General features: G+C 33.2%; 1 protein-coding gene across 1 annotated transcript in view; it reads right to left on the bottom strand.

Moving 5' to 3' along the window:
* Positions 1-22,678, bottom strand: part of LOC132703948 (homeobox protein Hox-D9b-like) — a 71,734-nt gene extending 49,056 nt beyond the window's left edge. The window contains exon 1 of the mRNA XM_060673524.1: positions 21,766-22,678. Within this exon, the coding sequence (XP_060529507.1) occupies positions 21,766-22,516 (751 nt within the window). The 5' untranslated portion in view covers positions 22,517-22,678. The remainder of the gene's footprint in view (positions 1-21,765) is intronic.
* Between the last annotated feature and the right edge of the window lie 486 nt (positions 22,679-23,164).

The raw sequence follows: 23,164 nt of genomic DNA, 5'->3' as shown, positions 1-23,164 counted from the left end.
TACCAATACCCCAGCCCCTGCAATTTTTTTTCTGAGCGTTTTCAGGTGTCATATTCAAAAATTCTGCCTTTCGAACATGGGATATAGGTAATCTAAATAAATAGGCTTATCATAAAAAGAAGCAAATGGCTTATAATTAAAAAAAATATATAAAATTAAATTTTGCCCACCATGGTAATAGTCAGGGTTGTTTAAAATAATTTGCTAGTTTTTATTATGAGTGGTTTCTAAAAACAAACGTATTTAATTGAGGAAACGTGCATATCTTTCAATGCATAGACGCTTTATAGTTTGTTATTTATAATACGTATTATTATATTATATTATAATATATTATATATTGTATTATAATATATTCTATATTATATTATAATATAATATAAGTTATAATATACAGAAGCAGCATTTAACAAAATCGAATGGCTCTAACTCATAGATATAATTCAGCTTCTTCATGCTTGTGTTTTGACATTCAGAAATGTTGAACAGATTAAGTGGGCTGAACCGCTCGAGTGCAATTAACATTTTAAACAATAAACTTTGGGGTGACTGTAGAGGCCCTTGATTTATGCGGCAACCGATATGAGGGAAGGATGTTGCGCCAGTAGGTAGAAAATGTGTTGAACTGTTCCATTTTTAAACCAAAACAGAAATGCTCAAGTGGTCATAATTCGAAGATTTCGAACTTACATTAATCATAGCTGTCATTACAAAATTAAGAGGATATAAATTTGAAAAAAAAAAAACAACAAACTAAATTTATATGAGACAGAATTTTTTCTGACTGGCCAAGTTAATTTTTTTGGCTTAAACTACAAAGAAGCAGCCTTTTCTGTGAGTGAATGTTATTGGAAATATTGACCTTCAAATAGTGTTGGTTAGTATAAAATTTTAGAGGACTTATGTAATAATAGTGACATACTATAGATAGATATATATAGATATAGATAGATACTATAGCCTTTTTTTATATGTATATATAAAATATGATAATATATAAAATATGATAAAAACGTGCTGTAGTTCACGATCCTTAAATCCTTAGTTTGGTAAGTAACTCTTTTTACACTGCAATGCATTGCAAATTTGTACTATTACCCTTGTGTTTAAACAAAATAAAACCCATTTTTATACCAATTTAATTTTAAAACTAATGAATTGTGCACGTTGCGTACTGAATCGCGGTTTATTATAATTCTTTAGTACAATGCTGTATTTTGCTTTAACAATCGAAATTGGGGACACTCGATAATATTAGAACTTAATTCGTCTGTAATAGTGGTAAAATTATTTGAAGCGGTTCGTAAACTTTCAAAGGATTTTAGAATTTTCTACAGGTAAATGTAAAAAAATGTGTTTCCAGTTGAAAGACTACAGGGCAACCATTAAATTAACTGTTATTTAATAAATTTGCTATCGACTCTAATCACTTTAAATTGTCCAATTATAATATATGTGTATTATAATTATAGGTTATATGTAAAATTTAACTGAAATCAAACGGCTATGGTTTTTCATTCTAATTACAAACGGCAACATTGAGTATGTTTGATGAACAAATAGTTTCAAATAAAAAATAAACGACACTTAAAAATTGAAAATTAATAAACCTGACTACGAAATCTCTGCTCCATTGTATTAGACAATAATTTGCATGCCCGACAAGCGATCGTGCGAGCACCAATTTCCTTCTCGGTGTTAATGGCACCAAATTGATATTCGCCACACAAGAATAGATTGAATCAATTTTAAGTTTCGTTATTCTTCGTAAATTGATACCTTAACTGAAACGAACACACCCCGCCAGAAATAATGTTTCTGTACGTTTAAATATTTCCAGATGGAACAATCTCCATTGTTTTCATAAAAACTATAAACGGACTGAAATAATAAATAATATCCGATATTAGATATATCAATTTATGCTTCAAGCTATCGTATAAATGAGAACAACGGGTATATAATTTATCACTAAGTTTTCGTTGATTTTTTTTTAAATCACTTGAGTTAAATTGAAATTTTTGCGAATTGTAATCTAAAAAGCAACGGATAATTTTAATTCATTAATTTAAGTTAGCAGATATCACAAGCGGATTGGCACTAAATAATTACGTAAATTATGGAGTTTGATGTATAAATAATACAACTCTATACATATTAGCCTTTTCAACTTACCATGACTGTGATGAAAACGACACTTACTTTTCAAAGAATAAACGATTGAATTCATTCCACAAATTGCTCGTTAACAAAAGATTTAACCCCAGAATGACAAAAACGAGGGGAGAAGTTATCAAATAAATACAAATAAAACGTTTTATTGATACCTAAAGAAAACAATCCCCAGCACGATTGGTTTCGATCTGAACAAAATTACTGCACATAATCCATATTGCATTAGCATTAGAAACATTATAGTTCTCTGGATTAATAATTGGCATAACCTCCAGGTTTCAACATTGTCTGTTTTTTCCTCTGGATTAATAATCGGCATAACCTCCAGGTATCAACATTGTCTTTTTTGTCGCTACAGCTCTTATTGAAAAAATTGAGAGGATTCTAGGCTATTTTATGGTTATTACGACTTGGTCGAAATCGACGAGAGTTTCATCATAGTTTTTCAATTACTTTTTGTGGTATTTCGGCAAATTTTATGTAAAATACTAACTTCGTCTTCATCTGGATATAAAGTCGTCGATACTTTTCTTGTCTTGATTCCAGTGGGTCATATCATTCTGTCGAAATGTTCGTTGCCATCGATCGCGCTGTTTTTGAAAATTTTTTATTTGTTTTTAGCAGTGGGCGTGGCATCTAATAAATTAACTACGCGACCGGTCTTCAATTAATCACAAGTTATTTTCGGGGTGGATATTTAATTAACAAAGATAATTAGTGAGAAAATGCCTTGTCAGATGATCGCGCCCGCCGTCGGAATATTTGCTTTGTACTTAATGGTTTTTGTTGTGCCCGCGCGGAGATATTGTGCTTTATCGGGTAATTTCGTCGGCAAAGGGGTGAAAAAGGCCTGCGATGACGGATCGTTTTTTTGTCGTTTCCATCAGCGATATAGAAGGATTATAAGTGGTACCGCGCGTTCCATTTATGTTGATAAGATTTTGATTCGATGTAACTGTTAGATATGAAAAGCTGATTATTTCATCCATTTTATATGCTAAATCTTGCCTGATCGCCAATTAAGAAGATTTGTTAGTGGTACTTTGCTGATCTTTAATTTACCCACATTGGATTTATTTTATTGCTTGTTCCTATTAATTAAAAATCCGTCCTAGCCAGTACGAATTTTGAGCACTTCAACAAGCTTCAATTGATAAAAATTTAGGAATTATATAAATATCGGAGATGTCAAACTTGCTCCTGATAGGGGAGACTATCCTTGACACTAAAAACCCATGGCCCAGGAGGGAAGCGACAATCTTAAACCCCTGCAAAAGGGTAGTGGTACCCTTCGCTCATAAGAGGATTGAAATCTATCTTCAGGATCACGAAAGCGAGCCTTCATCTACCTATAAACCACGGGCTTGTTTTATGTCGAGTTCTTACATAGAGGAAAATCTATATATAGCCTTTATGCCACTCCAAAATGGCAAGGAGTTAACGAAAGTCGCAATAAATATTAGGGAGTTGTGACTGTAAGAGGAAAACGAAAAGGTAAACCTTGTAACAAAAAGGGGAGCAGAAACTCCGTCGTGGAAATTTCTCGCCAATCCCAGCAAACTCATTTGACTTCTTTGACAAATCTTCGGGATTGTTCCTGCGTCGGTTGTTAATGAATCGAACTTAATGAAGTTTAGCCAATCATCCAAGTGACTTCTTTAGAGCTTAAGTGAACTGGCAACCAGTTCAGTTCAGTTCTTCAGAAGATTTGTAAATAGTAAACCCATTTGACTCCTAAAAAGCAGATGCTTACTTGCTTACGCTGGCGATTATTACCGAAGTTAACCAATTTGAAGTCATTGATAGAATGTTTTAGCCCAACGCACAGCAGATAATTTATACTGTATACTGAGCACTACAATCTCAAACACCACACGCATAAAATTGACCTTGCGGCTACGCGGCTGAGTTCAGCTGTGTTGATGGCCGGCAATGGTCAGACTGGCATACTACAACTTAACAACCTGAAGGACATTAACACACTTCATAAGAATGCTGAAATTATTTGGAGAGTGGGCTGAACGGATCGACTGATCGCAGCGAAGTGTACTTCTGATTAATTGTAAGTACGTAATAACCTACAGTAATTAACTGGCAAAGCGACAACGGTATTTCCTCTGATGAACGTAACTTTTTAAATACTTTTTTTTGTTTTGTAATATTTTGAAAAATTTTGAGTTTTAAGTATTACTAGAAAAATAAGACAGTTATCATCATCATATGTGACGTTGACCTCCTCCAAATAGACAATTGGATGAGGGAACTAACTAAAATTTAATGAAAAAAATATAAAAATCTTTTAATATATGGACTCTCAAAAGAACAAGACCGAAGAATTTGAAAACAGACGCAGCTCCGACTATAAATTGGTAAATAAAAACACTCTAATTAGCATTTCGACCAATACGAGGGCAACACAAAACGTGCCGAATGTTTCAGCTCACTTAGTGTTTGTTGTTCTCTTCAAGAACACACAGCACTGGCTGTATATTAAGTGCAGTAAATAAAAAATGGAAAAAATGAAAAATAAAAATTGCGAATCCAATGACCGACATTTGTTTTGTGTTCGATGTCCAAATAACGGTTGGTAAAAGTTGAAATACTGAAAATGGTGGCTCTCTATAATCTAGATAGATGTTTCGATTCGCAAACGAATCCTATTGGTGAAGAATCACCTTGCCCTTAATGAAAAAACAAATAAATTTTGATAATTGGGTACAACAATCATAGACAACAAAAATCCGAACTTCGCGACTCGTCTTGGTAGAATGAGCAAATTCTAATTGCCAGGGACTAGGCCGCGTCAGAATATTGAATGGACGAACGGAGGATAAAAACTGTCTAAGCGGCAACAGGTAATTTTAGACATCAAACGAACCGCGCTTGGCCGCAGGCGACGGTTCACACTAATTGGAGAGGCAAGATGGTCAAAAGGAGCCGAACGAAGACGATATTGAGTGTTTGCGGGCTAATTGAGTGACCAACGACTTTATATAAGGTTCTCCATGGTGTGGGTCTAGCGGTCTTTAACTCGATTATGTGGAACTTTTCGCGACGGCGCGACGGATTTGAGTGTTCACGAGTTTTGTCGTCTTACTTTTTCTGCGGTGTTTTTAAATATTCTCAACTAAGAAAACTAAAAAACAAATGGAAACTTGTAATGTAAAAGCTGTTTGGTGATAAATGGGTGACTAAAATTTATGGTGGTTGAAACGATTTTCTAAAAAAAATGCATTTCATATGCGCCAAGATTGCTTTGCAGATTTTGGCCTAACGTGTGTATGCAATTATTGATAAAACTTTTCGCTTTGTAATTTTCTGTTATTTTTGACAATGGTCTCAAAAGAAACAGCATGTTGAGATATAGAATATAGATATAGAAAATACCAAGTGCATTCGGTTTATCGCAAGATCGATCAGAGTACATAATAGAGCTACATTTACAATCATTTACATATGACAAGTTCATGAGCTTAAAGTACTTGTTTGGTTTGTTACGTACTGAACAGTTTTCTTATCAAAATTCAAAACTGCTCTGAATAAGATGGTTCGTGCTGCTGCGAAAGTTATTGTGGATGGTATTGTAGACAATAAGGGACAACTTCAAAAAAGAAACAAACTTCGGTTTTATAAGTACCGGTACCAACACCATTTTTCTTAGATTTGTTCGCTTTATTCCACTCCTATCGGTATACAGGTTTTATTGCTTTATCAGTACCAAATCCGCTGTTTCGAAATTTAATACTTAATACTTGAAGTAGATTGTCAAAAGCAAGTAACTGCTGATGGATGTCGAACATCTTACCGAGAGATGTGATTGCATGTAAGGGTGTCCGATGTTTTGTGGCATTAAGGGATGTACGCACTATAGACTTTTCAAGTAGATTTGCCCTAGCCAGAGCTGTCTAAATTAGAATCTACAAATGAACACGCACACTTGTGAGAGCACTTTAGCTAGACATAGTTCGTAAAGTAACTTGTCAAATAAGTTAATTTGTTTCGTTCTATTTAATGTTGTAAAATGGTGTATAATGATTCAGTTTATATTTCGCAGTCATTAAATAAATGGAAACGATTATTTTTGGCATTAATATATTTTTTTTATTTCAATTTTAAATCAGTAAATTTTGCTTGACGTTATTACCTATTGAATAGTTTCTTTACGTAACGGTGAGTGTTTCAGATGGTGAAATCGCAAATCGTAGGTGGCTTTTTGATCAGCGGCTTCAGTATGTTTAGTATACAACTTGTTGGCACATTCGCAAAAAATTTCTTCATTTTGCAGCTCCAATCCATTTTCTGGCCTTTTTTATCCAATCTTTAACCCCCAGCTTTCTTTTCTCTTTAGTGCATGGCTGTTTTTTAGAAGCACAACTCATCTAAATCACGGAAATTATCTCAATCTCGATTTCATAATGTACACACTCAATATATAGAAATCGCTTTCAGCGGGTGAACTAGCAAGAAGATATATACAGTGTACACAAGAAATAAATGTTTTCTACTCCCGTCTGTAAAATACTTAATTACCCACCGATCTAGGGTGCGGGAAGCGTCACTTTACCACGTCAGTTTCGTTTCCCATGAATCTGCGCCACTTCGGACATTTCCGGGATTTTACCGCACGGATTTGGAAGCAATCGGATGTTTTCGGAGATATTTCCCACGCTTTGAATTTTGACGTTTATCAATTCTGACAGTCATGTCAGTGAATGTATTCGTGTTGTTTTGCGAAAATGTACCCAAAAACAAACTGTCGTAGAAAAAGTATAATATGCAACACGTTCGGTAAACTTTTTAACTCAGTCGTTTATTAAACACTCGCTCCGCTCGTGTCAAATAAACTAGTGAGTCAAATGCCGTTTACCGCACTTGTTGCATAATATACTATTTCCTTCCGCACTTAATGTGCAGTGTATACGTATCTTTGTAAATGAAAGCATGGAATGTGAAATATATATTAACTAAATACGAAATATATATTAATAAACAAATTTTAAGTTTATATTGATATACTTTAACAAGTAAAATCTATAGATTCTTCGTTATCGCAACAAATCTCCTGCTACATTAATGACATGGAAAATCTACGTCAACGTTAATTAGATCGGCAAAAATGTACGTCTAACTTATTTGTGTATTAATGTAAATCCTTTTTGGTTTTAAATGGTATAGAAAAAAATCAAACAAGCAGGATTACTCTCAATTAAACAAAGTTTGTCAAAATGTACATTTCAAAGCGATGACGAAAGCTGACCAGTACTTAAAATTGAACAAAACCAAAATATTCTAAATTGAAAAAAAAAAAACAATACCACTACTTATTTAATAAACGGTTAATTATTTAATAATAACTTTTATAAATATTAATAACATAATTTAGAATAACTAAACATTGTAGAAATTATCTTCGTTTTCATTATCGCGTGTGTCAATTGTTTTCAGGAACTAGGTATAAGATACGTTCTTTGGTAAGTAGGTAAGCTCTCCATGACCATATGTCTGTGTAAAAGTTATATAAAAGCGATGCATTGGGAAAATGTAGTTGGCATGCTTAAAGTCTGTTATAAACGCTAAACGCTGGCTGAGCACGTAATGCAATAAGAGAATAGACATGCGTCTAATAAGGGCCTGGCGCAAAACTAAGTAATAATTGTAGAAAATTAATTCAGTTGCCTTGAGTCATTATTTCAATTTCTTGTATTAAGTTAATTCAGCAGGCGCGCACGTAACACTGAAAAGGCGAGTGTGCATTACAGGGTGCCCGGTATCGTTCGTGACAAATTTTTCAACTTGGCCGATTAAACACTTTTAAATAATATTTTCTACTAATGCTTTTTCGCTGAATCGTTATTAAAAGTATTCAACGACATTCTGTATAATATACGTATAATCCCATTGGAAGAAATATTCACAAAAATCTGTAGGAACAAATGAAATATGAAATAACTGCTTGAATTTCAAATATTACAATAAAATTAGTGGCATTAGAGAATAAAAAAAAGGGAACAGAGTAGTCCCTAGTAAAGTAATATCTTTTTAATACTCACCAATGCGAATAACTTAAGTTTCTTTATTATTATTGTCAAAAACTTTATATGTTTATATTTTGCGTTTTCGTTTCAATAAATAAACAAAAATATATAATTCTCTACATGTTATGCATTAAAAACCTTTCTAATTCTTCAAGCACGTTTTTTTCGTCAAATTCATGACAATGAGTTTACTTACGGACGATTTGGATCTCGCCTTCTTGGAAAATATTCACCATTATCATTCAAGATTATATTTTTTGTGTTTTCATACATACCGTACTATACAATAAATTTACTAGTAAAGTATAGTATGCAACACATTGATAAACGTCTTCAGACACTTGTTTCGCTAGTGCTTAATTAAATTCTTGGCTACAGTGGCGTTTATAAAACTTGTCGGCTTCCTGATGTTTTTCATCATCATTACTTTAAAGGACATTTCATCAATCATGCCATTGAAATGACATTAAAAATAATGAATATTATACATACCAGCTATGGCAGAGTTTCTTATAAAGTGTCTATAAACTACAAAGAAGCAACAAAGCCTTAAAACTAATTTATTCATGAAGGGCTGATGATTTTTGTAGGTACAATTTTCTAACCACGCCAAGTCAACAAACAATAGATATAATCACGATTGTCCGTCTAAAGTAGTTATATTAAGTGAAACTTAAATAATCGCCTCATATATTTTTCGTAAAATTTTCATATCTCTGAGATTCATTTGCCCATCATAGTAAACGCTCTAAGAGCCATTGAGTTACGACTTTTAAGTCAAATAAAAGTCATAACGACCGAGGGTTCCTTGCCAGATAAATTCAAACACATGGTAAACTCCGATAACAGAAATGACCACCATTCACTGGCCACACGTCGTCGACAGCCCGCGTTAATACGACTCTCGCTAGTAGTGAACGGAAGAAATCAATTTCGCTTTCTCAAGAAACTGCCAACTTCCCTTTCGTTGGCAGATAATAAGGGGACGAAATTTGTCATCCCCAGCGGTGGTCCCGGGCAACATACATCTTTCGTCGGTGGCGTTATAACATGAACAGCGTAACCCCCTGGTGACCAGTTTGTAGTTTGTTGACGTTGACATTTTTCGAATTACCAGCCGATGTCCTATCGATACACTAATACGCAGGAACACGTTTCAACGCATTCTTTTTGGCATTTTTTGGCTGTTTCCTTCGTTATCACATCAGCCAATATACAATTTTTATTAATTTACTAATGAACTGAGGAAAACTCCGTAGAACCATATAATGTAACGTGACTTTAATAGAATAGTTTTCTTTTTTCAGTTTTTTAATCATTTGATCACGGAGTATACTAAAATAGTTTTTTACATCTCATTGCTGATATTAAATTTTATTATTATATATATATTATATACTTATTATATTTACATTTCCACTAACCAATATGTTTTATTATGCATCCCATATCGATTATCTATTAGTATTTAGCGAAACTTCCAAAAAAATAATGAAAATTGTGATAAAATAAAAAAAATACATTTCGTCCTTCAAAACAAAAGCAGATTAGCAGTTATTGAATGTTATTTATGTCACCCGGTATATCTATAGGTACCTATTGTTCATGACTCCGTAGTTATGTAATACCACGAAATGTTATAGCTAACGAATTTTGAATTGCAATTATTGATAGACAAAGTATCAGATTTATTTAAGTACATATATTAAGTCTATATATATGGTATTTTGTTTGAGATTTACCATAGTGATTGAACTAACATTAATCGGTTTATGTATTTTGGTATTAATGGATCGTTGTTGTAATAAATTGTTTTGCTATTATTGTTATTATATTGCGCAACGGAAAACTACTTAAAACCACGTACCTACGTTTCAGTTAACGACCAATTATAAGTTTGTTCCGCTATGCGTAATTGTTGAAATCACTCATTAAAAAAATAGAGTTGTGTTCTAGGAAAAAATTAAAGAAAAGTTGCTTCCATCTTATGCAAAAAAATGTCTATCGAAAGTAATTCGTACAATTTCATAGTTTCTGGTGATACCGCATTAAAAATGGTTCTTTATTAGGATTTCCGATAGATTTTTTTTTCACTGCTCGCGTATAACTAACCCCTAATTAAAATTCAAGTTTTAGGAACAACACTTAGAACTGCAACATTTTGGGGAGGCCAGATGTAAAAATTTGCTTAATTGATATTGAAGAAACTTTTCTATCACACCCTCTCGAATCACCAAAATTCTATGCTACTTATGGTATCAGGATTTTTGCCTACCAGCATTGCGCCGTAAAACCTGAAATATCGATTCGGCAGCTGGCGCATTAAGCTTCCGAGCTTCACAACCATTTCCACAAGCTAGCAAAATGGATAGCAGCAAATGTGGGAAGGAATATGGTTCATTTTTCATTTTAATGTTAAATAAATTCCACCAGAATTGACAAATGCACGGTCATTCGTAAATCAACTTTCAAATAATATGAAACGTCAAATAGCAGCCCGATTGTTCCATTAAAAAAAATAATTAAAATTAGCGAAGACGAAAAAATTATTTAAATTTTTTTCAATATAGCCCTAAAAAATAACTTCCCTGCATATTTGGATAAAGTAAACCCTAAAACGTAACCTAATGCTAATTTTGATCTAAATACTTCAAAAACTGTAAAAGCTGTAAATAAAAAAATTAAATATTTTTTATTTCCTTGAAAAATATGTCCTTATTAAATTCTGGGTGAATTAAATATTTTGAAAAACATATTATCCCACATTTATGTTTGTTTGCGTGTCAAGTCGAAGATGAACCGTGTTCCTATCCTCCCACAACCCCCATAAAAGTTGCTATTCTTATATATTATTCATTAATCGCACACTTTATGGGAACAATGCACACTATCGATTTCATCGAAAGGATAGATTCCGCTCGCTTATGCACAACTAGTTGAGGTTTTGATGTATTATTTCTCTATCGACCGCCGCATTTTCTTTATTCCGCCGCAACAACACGACTGCTTTAAATATTTCCCGTATAGGGAGCGGAGTATTTCAGTTATTAGTTATTTTTATATCGAGAGGAAAAATTGCACCTCATTTGCATATATAATTTTAAAAAATCCTCAATTATTTAACGCTTTAAACGGAAAAAAAACGCTTCAAAGGCGCGGGAATATCTAATGTGATGTTTCGTAATTTCTTTTTGTTTCTGGGGTTTCAGAATGTCTTAAAGAAATGATTATATACTATATACCGGAAGAAAGTTATGAGCTATGACTAATTCCACGATGCTGTACATTCGTGGATTTTATTCTCAATCAATAGCCCGGGAAAGCTTTTTCCTGCCTACTTGCGTGTCTTGTCTAAAATTTTAAAGGTGTCGATTTATGCGTAAAAAAACTTTTTTTTCCAACGAAATGGGTTTGTAACTAGAAGAATTATTAGGTATTTACGTTTTAAAATTTGCTTGCCCTCAGTCATTGTCTCAATAATGTTGAAACTTTTTAATTAGGAAAAGCTTTGCTATACAAAACTATAAATTTCGGTCAAATTGAAATTTCAAAGTCACTGCATTGTTGTGACGAAACAGTTAATTTTTCTCTAAAACCATAAAAATCTCGATTTAAAAATAAAAATTCCTGGAAATTTTGCAGTAACTTTTTTTGCTGTTATGAACTCTGAAAATGAGGATTTCGATTATTCCCGTCATTGAATTTAATATAATTAAAAATCTAAAATATAAAAAATTACTGCATTTCCAACGCTCTTTAAGTGTCTCAATGATAAACAACAATTTTACAGATACCTCCATAAAAATAGACATATTTATAGGAAACTGAAAATATTCGGAATAGACAACTATAATTTTTTACGCTAAATACTGTTAAAATAGTTTCCACTAAACGTTTTCGCTTACAAATCTGTTATTTTGTATCATATAGTTGTAACGTTTTTTCATAAGTTGCCAATACACTGCACTGCACCTTATTCTTAAATTTCTAATTTGTTTAAACGCTTATCAGTGGCATTTAGACTCAATATTTTTGAAAGGAAAATAGGTACACACCAAAGTTCCTCGGAATGTCTTTTTTGTACAACGCACCGTATGTAAAATTAGTCAATTAGTGAGAATTGTTAAACATTTTTGATCTCTCTTTTTTGGTCTATCCTTTTAGTCGAATATCAAACACTCTGTATATCAAAAATGAAGCCTTTGGGTACCGTTTTTTATATTTTTTTTCTTAAAAATATTTGAAGAAACACTATTATTCGGTATTGAAACATCATTTTTGACATACATAATAGACAAAAGGCAAAATATAATTAAAAAAATTCATATTTTATTGTTAACACCTTCGCTTTCTTAGTTCGATGAAAGTTGTTAAAAATAATTACTGTTTCCATATGAAATATATTTTTGTATGTCAAATCCACTAGTCATAAATTACTACGATATAATAAAAAAAAGCAGTTGCTTGATGTATTTCGCACCTTTAAAAAATTAAAATACGCTGCCATCTATATAGGCAAATTGCTTTTTCATAAACTACAAACTAGGCGTCGCTTTGCACACCCCTATTTTATAATCCAGTATATACACGAACGAGGCTATGCACGAAAATTCATTATTAAAGTGCCTAATTAGGAACTTATTTACATGAAAAATTATTACATTTCTGGAACGCGAGTTTTTCACCAAGCACAAGAAAATCCTTATCGGCCCGATCTTGCGTGTCCTAAAGAAATTTTCGGTCGGGTGGCAATTTTTCATGCTTTTTTGCTCGTGGCGTATACAAGGTGTTCGAAAAATTAAATGAGAGAAATATTAACAGGAAATGTTATTGACGAATTTGTTCGAAACCGACAACATAAATTACTTGGGTGTCCGTTATTCAAGGATTCGGATAGACATTATGTGGAGAAAAGAAACGTTAAAAAACAGTTACAACGTATGCCGAGGTGATTAAACCCGTAGTTTATGATTAATTTACTTGATTTGCATATATTCTAATATCAAGCGGTAATTAAAGTTAACACATATTTTATCCAGTTAAATGCCAAACATTAATCAATGTAACTGAGATTCGTTGCAATATTTTACCCATCTTTAATTACCGGCTAGGAAAGCTTTCTGCATTTATTATTAGACATGGTCGTGAATAATTTGAATGATAAATAACTCTGTTGTATGATATATTTGTCGCAACTTTATTGGGGAGCTCGTATATGTATTTTTCTATTTAATGAAAAAACGGAAAGTTTTTTCATTAAATTTTTATTTAAATTAAATTTAATTTAAAAATTAATTTAAATTAAAATATAAATAAATAAAATAAATAATAATAATAAATAATAATAAATAAATAATAAATAATAAATAATAATAATAAATAATAATAAATAAATAATAAATAAACTAAATTAAAAATTAAATTAAATTTCTTATGCTCTCGCAAAAGCGAAAATAAAATCTACCGACCACAATGTAAGAATGTTCAAACATTTGACCCCTTCTATTCTACTCTTTATTTTTCAAAATCTGGACTTGCTGGAACCTATCAAAATTAAGCCCGTTTCTATATCTTGCAAAAACATGCAAATTTAACTTCTATAGATGATGTTCACTTCTAAAAACAACAAATCTGAGAATAAACCGAAGTGATATTTAGAATAACAGCACCAGAAAACATAGTTCGACAATGAAACTGTGAGACAAAAGTATTCTTTTCCCATCATTAAATTTGCTTTGCAAATAGTTTTTGGTACAATCATCTCGTTAGCCATTCATATCAGTTTACGTGTACGTTAACAGCCTGTAATTATGACTTTTTCTGGCTTCGCTACTCCATCCTATCCTTTGATAAATTACGAGAGCTTCGCACGCAAAAAATCGACGTTTAAAACGCAAAGCGTGTTATTAGGTAGTCTTCATCTTCCTTTTTTAACGATATTTGCAATTTCCCTTGGCCTTCCAACTTTTATGTGGACCGTATTGCGGCGGTTGTCCCCAGTATACTCCAGATCAGCGTTTCTCAACCTTTTTTTGGCTCACCGACCAGTAAAGTTTGTAAAAAAAATTCGCGGACCAGTGACATTTTTTAGCAACAAAATTTTACTAATTGCAACATATTATCATTTTCCTACAATAATATTTAAATTTTCGCGGATAGAAAAAATTGGCCGCCGGACCAGCAATTGAAGGCAATACTTACTACGGGACAACTCATTTGCAAGACGTAGTTTTTGTTCATCAATAGTTATCAAAAGCGCATTTCAAATATTTCTAATTACAAGGCCTCAAGTTCTGTCACTTAATGTCGCAATTTTACCCTTTTGTAATGAAGTTCTTTTTTGCATTTTTGTTTAATATATTCCAAACAAAGGTGACAACAAAGTTTGAAAAAAATGGATGTCGGGTGGTTATTCATTCATTCAGGTAACGTGAAATTTCAAGCGCTATCAATAAAAAAAAAACGGTTTGATAACTTGTTGAATGATATTTCGAAAATTTTTAAGTAATGCCGAGAAGAAGATGCGACAGGTATATTGACTTGGCTGGAAAAGGAACGAGTCCAAAACGGAATCGTACCTCAAATTGAGAATATGATACAGCGAGTGGCAGCTGCAAGAAGAAAGACGAAAATGGAGTAAAATAACGATCACAAATATTAAGAAGAATGGGATCAAATTAGGCCAGGATTACGCTTCCAATATGTCCTCGAAGCATAAGACCAAAATTACAACATATTTGCAAAATACAATTCGTGACAAAATCTATTCTATGTACGTCAGAAAAGAATATGTATCACTGGGAACATTAAATCAACAAATAAGTAATAAAAAACGAGTTTAGATAATATAGTTGAGTCAATTATCTGCATTATTGGATAGAGCCTAAAAAGAGCAGGAGGTAAGTATTTTTGATCTGAAATTTGCTACATGGGTTCTAAATTACGACAACTTTTTTTAACAAATTGATGCCTTCAAAACTGAAATTAAAACTCTACGTACAATGTACAACACATGAAAACGTCACTGTCATTTAATTAGCAACCTGTAATTTCTAATAATCAGCGAACATACGTTTTTGGCAACCAGCATGATATCACAAATGGGTATATAAGTTATTAATTCGTCTATTTGTAACCCAAATTTTAATTTGGAGGTAATAATTGTCCCATGGATTTCAACAACTTATAGCATAAATTAATATTCTTAGGTGTTAAGTGAAGAAGAGTATCAACGTTTTCCATGTGAAGTTTTTTTACAATACAATCGGATATTGTACAATATAATCGCAGAAATTACAATGCAAAACTACCATGGCTAACATTTACCTAAAACACCCGATCGCTCGCAAACCCGTGACTAAAATACAAGAAACGTGGCTCGCGACAGTGGGTAACGAAGTGACACCTTCCGGACGCTTGATGCGTGGATAATTGACTATTAAACGTTCTCGACAGGGTATGTTATGTAGATTAATTAAATATAATATAGAGAACAACGCAACAAATGAAGGACATTGTAAACATCGCCGAAGTTGATATAGGACGCAGTGACGTGACCATTTGAAGATTCCCTAACTAAAAGAACCAGAACTAAGAATGGAAGCAATTAAAAATTTCGTTTCAAAAAGTGTGTGACTTCGAGTTTGCTACACATTTTCTGAAAAGTTTTTCTATAATTTTTATACTAACCACGTTGACAAGAATGGATTAAGTTAAGCAAATGGACGTTGAACATTTTAAGATTTATTATTATATCTATTAACGATTTTCTTAAATTTTGGAAAACCTGCGATTTGTTTTGTCTGGAAAATATTTGGCTAAGACTCACTTCTTATGAGAACACTGTCTAATTGGATGAACAATATACGTGTTATTCTTTGGATTCAATCTAGCTGGAAGAAATTTTCCCAAAACTGAACTGTGACCTGTTCATGATCGATTGCCCACGGTATACAAAACGATCTAATAACAAGGTAATTCACCCTATAACGACCATTCATAAAGCGTATTAAGAAATCACATATTAATAACATAACAGCCATGGATACCGAAGGTACAAATTAAAAAGGCCGCCGTGTGAGGTCCGAGCCCGGTCCAAACGCGAACCGGACGATAGTAATTTATAATAACAACGCCTTTGAGCTTTTTGATCTCGAACACCTTTATAACCGGTCGCAGGAAGACGACCGCAAAGCGTAAAACGAGCTAAAAATTAAGTGTTTGGAAGTACAATTGTTTCAGATACCATTTAAAATTATTTTCTTATTGTTAAAGCTAAATGTTGTCCAACCAATTTATGGTTCATATTGTTATAATCAGTTTTGCTGTGATGGCGAAAAAGTTGATGAGCTCGGATCTATAGCATTTTTAAGATAAGTTTAAGGCGAGGAACAAATCACCGTCCAGAATTGGTACGCTATATTTCACACAACCATATGGTTTCACAGATGTCACGGAAGTTCAGGAAGAGTTCACCGAATTCAGATTTCACGGATTAAATAAAGATTTTACGGATTTCTAATTGATTTTCGAGATTTCACAGATTTTGAAAAATCGTTTTTAGGTTATGTGAAAAATTTTTGTATTCCGTCATAACTAAAAAAATATTATGTTAATATTCTATATACAAAATACATTTAAGACCTTTTTTAATGGGAACGAGTAAGTATTATTATCTGTGTAAGTATTAAATTAATAACATTTCATAAATTCCATATCCATATCCATTTTCAAAAGGGACATAAATATAGGTAATATTTGTGATATATTTTTTAAATTTAGTTTTAGATTTAGTTTAATTAAGTAATTTTCTTCATGTGTTAATATTTTCTGTCGATAAATAAATACAATTTAAGCCAAATAGAAAAGAAGCAGGAAAAATATTTTTATAACCTTATCATATTCTTTATATTTGATAACCTTAAAAATGGCAAGTGAGGAATAATTTTTCATCCGTGAATCATTAGTTGAGTGAATACTCCAAAAAATCCAAATGAAACATCACCAATATACTTAGTCTACTCTACAATACTTTTGCTTAGGTATTCACTAATTTAGTTACCAACTGCTATTTTTTTTAAATTGGTTGAAGTGAAAACAAACGTCATAACGTTAAAATAGTTAATGATTAATTTTATTATTATTTAAATGTGATTTAACTAATGGAGAGTGCTCTAAACTCAAAAAAGATGGCATAGTTTTACAAAGATTCCATCGATAACAAAGATTTTACAGAACTGGTACGCTAGGTTTAATTTACGAGGTGCCTCTTGCTTCAAGATGACACGTTAATATATTTCTTAGATCGACAACACATTATTGTTGTCTCTCATTTGGATACACTCAAGTGTCCTAGAGACCTTATCTCTTTCATTGACAAAATATTGAAATAACAACACAAGAAAGCGATGTGCACGAAGTCATGAGGCATTTTCATGCCAAAATTTTGAAAATTTTGCACAAACGACCATATATATATAAGAGAATGTTAACATTCTCGAAAATTTTCCCTTAAACTTAGATATAAGTGGTGCTTCGCAGTTGCAAATATTTCTACCACACTCGGAAAGTAGGGGTTACACAAGTTTTTGTGAGGAAATAAACACTGTCGTTTGATTATACAATAATTCAAATGGCAATTACGTTGTTCAAAAAAATTACTACCGATTTAGCATTTGTCGTTTATATGACAGCTTTCGGCTTCATAAAATGCCAGTGTATCTATTTACTTATGATACAAACAAAATAGGTTAAAAATATGTGTATTTCTTTAGTTTCAGAACAAATTGCTTCTTCGGAATATTATAAAAATTTGGGAACCATTAACAAATAACTTATAATTTTAAAAACAGAATATTATTTGTTCTATTTTCTACTCTGAAAAATACCGGAAGTAAGGACATCAGTTTCAATAAACACTAGGGCACGACTGCCACAAAGGTAAAGATAGTGAACAAGGCGTATGATTGGACTAAAACTCCTTTGTAGCGTGAGTAGAGCAATTGCAATCAGCAACCAAAAATGATGAAGAGATATACCAGGAAAAAGGCGACCAACGAATTGCTTTGAGTTTCATCGGGTAAATTTATAGCAGACCTGTTAAGCCACAAAAGAAAGGCCATAAGAATAATGGTACATTTACTGGCGGCCCCCGGCCGGCTCTAAGACGCAGAATAGAAGAATGCAGATTTTGCCAAAAATAAGAGGAAACAGCCAGATACTTATTATGGCAAAGTGACGCGCTATCGAGAGAGTGTATCCATCTATTAACCAAATCAGAGGCAACGAGCTACACCAAGGAGCCACTATCGAAGCTGCGGAGTCTCATCTGAAAGACAAACCTTGATAAAACTCTATAGCTATGGAGACTGTCATAATCAATACTTTGGGTCGGAGTGACGGCTAGGCCAATTGTTAATTCTCCCAAATTTTGAATCTCGAATAAGTGTTTTGCAACAAATGAGGGAGTTCCACCAAAATGTACGTTAAACTTTTAAATACGTATTCGCTACTAATATGACGGTAGAATACGATGATTCGCAAACATAGTTGCCCAATACGAATCTTAAAATATATCTCAAAGTTAGCTAAACAGAGTTTAGTAAACAACGACCATTAACTTCGTCGAATAGAGTATATGAAATTAAATTTATATTAGCAGACTATCTTATTAATGTTGCCGTGTGCATATATATTATTTAATTAATTAAAATGTTGTAGTGTCTGCCCACTTCCTGCGGAACCTCAAGAACATTGCGCGGGCATTATCTATGGGAAGATAAAACATGCAAGTCTAGTTATCTGATGATATGTTCTTGAAATTAATTATGTTGTTATCTTTAATTTAGCGACCTACTGTGGCAAATTAATTCTAACCCGTTTTTTGTTGGTACCCTAAAACAGCTCACAATTGATTTCAAGAAAAAAAATTACATATTGTTGAGTTACATTGAGTTGAGTGACTTTTTTTTGGTAAATTTGAACCCATTTTTTTAAAATAATTTAGGATTATATACCGAGTTTCCCATTAAGTGGGTAAGAAGTACTGTATTAGGCAAGTCAACGGTTCAAGAAAATTGCAAAAAAAGTAAATCAAATTTATTATTAAGACTTATTTTTTCAATAAAAATTAATTGATTGATCTCGATAAAAATAAGATGTTATATTTTTTCTTAAGTGGTATTCCACATGTTACCACGGAAATACGTCGTTGGTAATAAAACTAATTAGCCCCCAACAATTGATTAGTGGCCTAGTGATTACACTACATTTTTGAAAGTAATAAAAGCTACGAGGTAATTTGCTGCCTTTCGAAAGTATTGCAAAATAGTTAATAAAAATAAACAGCAAAATTGTATTGCATATGTATATGTAAATGTAAATGTAAATGTATACTTACATATAAATGTATAATAGAACATTAATAACCCGCAAAGTGATTTTACGTTAAAACATATTTTGCGATCATGTCAGAAAAAGCCATTCTGGTGGTGAGGTAAGTAATCGCAATCACCTCATTCATAGCAATGGCCTAGAAAAGACCACCACCTTTCCAGATAAAACAAAGAGGCGTTTCATAAAATATATTTGAATTTTTCTCATTTTGAAAAATAAAGATGGCAATTTCGCCTATCGGCGTTTCGACTACGGGTGACCATGTCAGAACCTTGAAAACCATTTTCACCATTTTTTCTTGGCTGATTTACTTAATAAATTGTTTTTTCGAATTTCTAGGATTGGCCGTATCCCTAATACCCTTACCGGGACACCCACTACGTGTATAATCCTAAACTGGCTCTTAACTTGCTTATTTAATATAAAACATATTTTTCTCATTATATATACCCAAGTTTCACAGGTCAGACGTTTGTTGTGAACGAGGCTTTACGAATGCCCAGCATAGCATAAATTTTATATTAATTTAATTAATTTAATAGGACACACTATATTATTGAAGTTTCCGTTCGGTAGACCTAACTTTAGCGGTTTTCCAGAATTTAATTTCTTTATTTTATATTTGAATTTGAAGAGAGCTGAAGTCTCATACAATAGTTTTATGAAGACAGTAGACTCTTGTCATACACAGAGGCTCAAAATGTGCTATTTATCTGTGAAAACAAAGTATAGTACTTGAACTGAGGTGGCTTTTACTTGATGAAAATCCATTTATCAAAATAAATAAGAACTAAAAGTTCTGATTTTCACGAAATTAAATATTATGACATGACAATTGTTTCAACAACACCGTGCTTTATCACATTTGATATCAATATTTAATTTCGTGAAAATCTGAACTTTTAATTCTTATTTATTTTGAAAGTACAGTACATTATGCACCAGTCATGAGTTTAATAAACAAGTTTATCAACGTATGCACAGGTATTCTATACTCGGTATAGCTTTTCTACAACCACTCGTTTGTGGGTACATTTTTTCAAAACAACACAAATACATTCGCCGAGCGCCGTGTGACGTGACGGTCAGAATTGACAAACGTCAACACAACATAGCTAAAATCTACCGGAAACATCCGATTCCTCTCAAACCCGTGACTAAAGTAAATGTTAGAACTCACTCGTGTCCAAGCGTCATTCTGCAAGCTTGGTCAGTGCATTATTGGGTATTTTGGAGTAGTGAGTAGAAAAAAGTCGTTGTAACCATTATAATGAAATAAAAAATATGTTTCTTTTTAAAGAAAACTGTAGACGTAGACCCTAAACTAATCAACCAATAAATTAAAACGATTTATCCAACCAGTGGCTGTTATTTCTATTCAAAAGGTTAGAAATGTGATTCCCCGTCGATGCTTAAAAATCAAAAAGGATTGCATAATAATTGTTGAGAATTATAGGTGATGAATAATTTTCTCTTAGTTTTTTTTGCAGGCTCCACAGTGGTCCAGATCCACCGTGTGCGATCGCACTTCCAATTGTTATACAGTTTTTGAATTAAAAATGCAGATTGTATTACGAATAGATAATAAGAAATAAACAAATTTCAGAACTACTATTTTAATATTATATAAAAATATCTTTTTACTTGCTTGGAATTGTTTCCAATAATATTTATAAAAATAGGAATATAGTTTTTTCAGGTATAATATAAAGTAGGTACCTAATTACATGGTGTTATTAGTAAAAATAATGGAAACCTTTTAAATGATACTTAAAATCAAAAATATGATTTGCTAAATAGACATACACTTTTGGAACTGGTGGTTATCTAGTTTACTGATGATGCACTGTGCACTATACCGTGTCAAATTTGAAAATGGCTGACCCGGAGTTCATCTTCAGAACCTTTAGCTATTTCACGTAGCCGAAGCGTTCAAAACAACTGGACCCTTTACGTATTTTCGTTTTATTTACATTTCGTTACGTTGGGTTAAGTACTTCGCACATTTAAATAGGTGGGTATTACTTTTTTTTTATATACGTATTTTTTAAATTTTGCCAAATTTCAATTTTATTTTCGCAGTGATTGCCGCGTGCTCTAACGATTTAGTTTGATATCATTATCCATAATCGACCGTATACATAATAATATAATCACCTACCTGCACTACTTTCCCCCGCAGATGAGTCGAAGGTCTTAGAAGTCATCTGGAACAGAGCATCCAACGGTGTAGCACCCGGTTGTTTTCCTTGCTGTTGCTGGTGTTGCTTTTGCCTCTGTACCGAACTCACTAGCTCAGGAGAACAGCAATCGCTAGCGACGCTAGACGATCTATCACTGCCGGTCTCTGAAGTGTAACTCGCGTTAAACGCGGCAAAGTCCGGCCTCAGAAAGGCCAGCTGCTGATGCACTTTGAATTGTCTGTGTAAAGATTCCAGTCTCTGTTGGTGCACTTCGATGTCGGCAGGGTCTATGTCCCACGGGCGCACTATTCTAGTACACTGAGGTTTTGTCGGTTTGTGGTTCAAAATATCCGCTATAGAGAAACTTTTAACACCTTCTTGACGCTCCTCTACGTCGACTGTGGGCGACAATCGTCTATCGCATTCCACCATTTTGAGTTGCTTCAACGGTTTGAAGTAGTCCTCTTGGTCTGAATCAGTACAACGTCGTTTACTACATCTGGGGCTGCTTTCCCGGGACGTTTGGTAATTCGGTGAGATCTGCATCGCCGGACTAGGACATCCGACACTGATCTCGTCTTCTGAGGCGTATTTGCTCGATTCATCAATCGCTTGGTCCATTAAGGGACTCGGCGATCTAGACGAAATAGGGCTTTGATATTTCGAGCCTAAATATGGCGACATCTCGTTACTGAAGCTCTTAGATGAAACCGTATCTAAATCCTGCATCTCCCTTGCGTCAATAGTCCCACATTTTGCACTATTGCACTCAAACTAATACGAAAATCTCCGAAATCTATAATTAGGCCGTACTGCAGTAATTAGCGTCAAAAACTACACAGATTTGTATACGCATCATGCCAGCTGGGTAGCTTGTAACAAGTGAGGCAACGATCTGCATCGACAGCGGCTCCTTAGCAAGTCCGACCTACCGTTTAACTTTCCAGCCAATAACATGGATGCCGGAAACGGCTTGGGCTTCGGACAAAAGGTGATCCGGCTCGTTATTGGTCGTGGGCGGAGCTTTGGCTCCTCCGTCGACTCACCAATCATCTGTCCAATTTGTACATTGCCGTTTCTATAATTTGTTCTGAAGGGGAGATAGATGGGATTTTGTTTTAGTGGAATATTTAACATGTGCTTAATGTAAATTATTCTGGTTTACGAGTTTTTACACTTTAACTTCTTTATTGCTCAGAGTGTAAATTTTCGAGCTGTTTATTAGAGTTGGCGGGCAGTGAATTAATTTGTTGACTTTATAGTTTTTTGTCCACATTTTGTGCCTTAAGACATCGGGGGATATTCAAATCGTGTTTTGCTTGGTCTGAAGCCAGACTTTGATGTCGCTTTAGTACCTTGTTTTTTCGTAGTTGAGGA

The sequence above is a fragment of the Cylas formicarius genome, unplaced genomic scaffold (genome assembly GCF_029955315.1).
Source record: "Cylas formicarius isolate icCylForm1 unplaced genomic scaffold, icCylForm1.1 PGA_scaffold_6__28_contigs__length_40554024, whole genome shotgun sequence".
Lineage (NCBI taxonomy): Eukaryota > Metazoa > Arthropoda > Insecta > Coleoptera > Brentidae > Cylas > Cylas formicarius.
The sequence above is the reverse complement of the archived record's forward strand: the minus strand, read 5'-3'. Positions and strand labels throughout refer to the sequence as shown.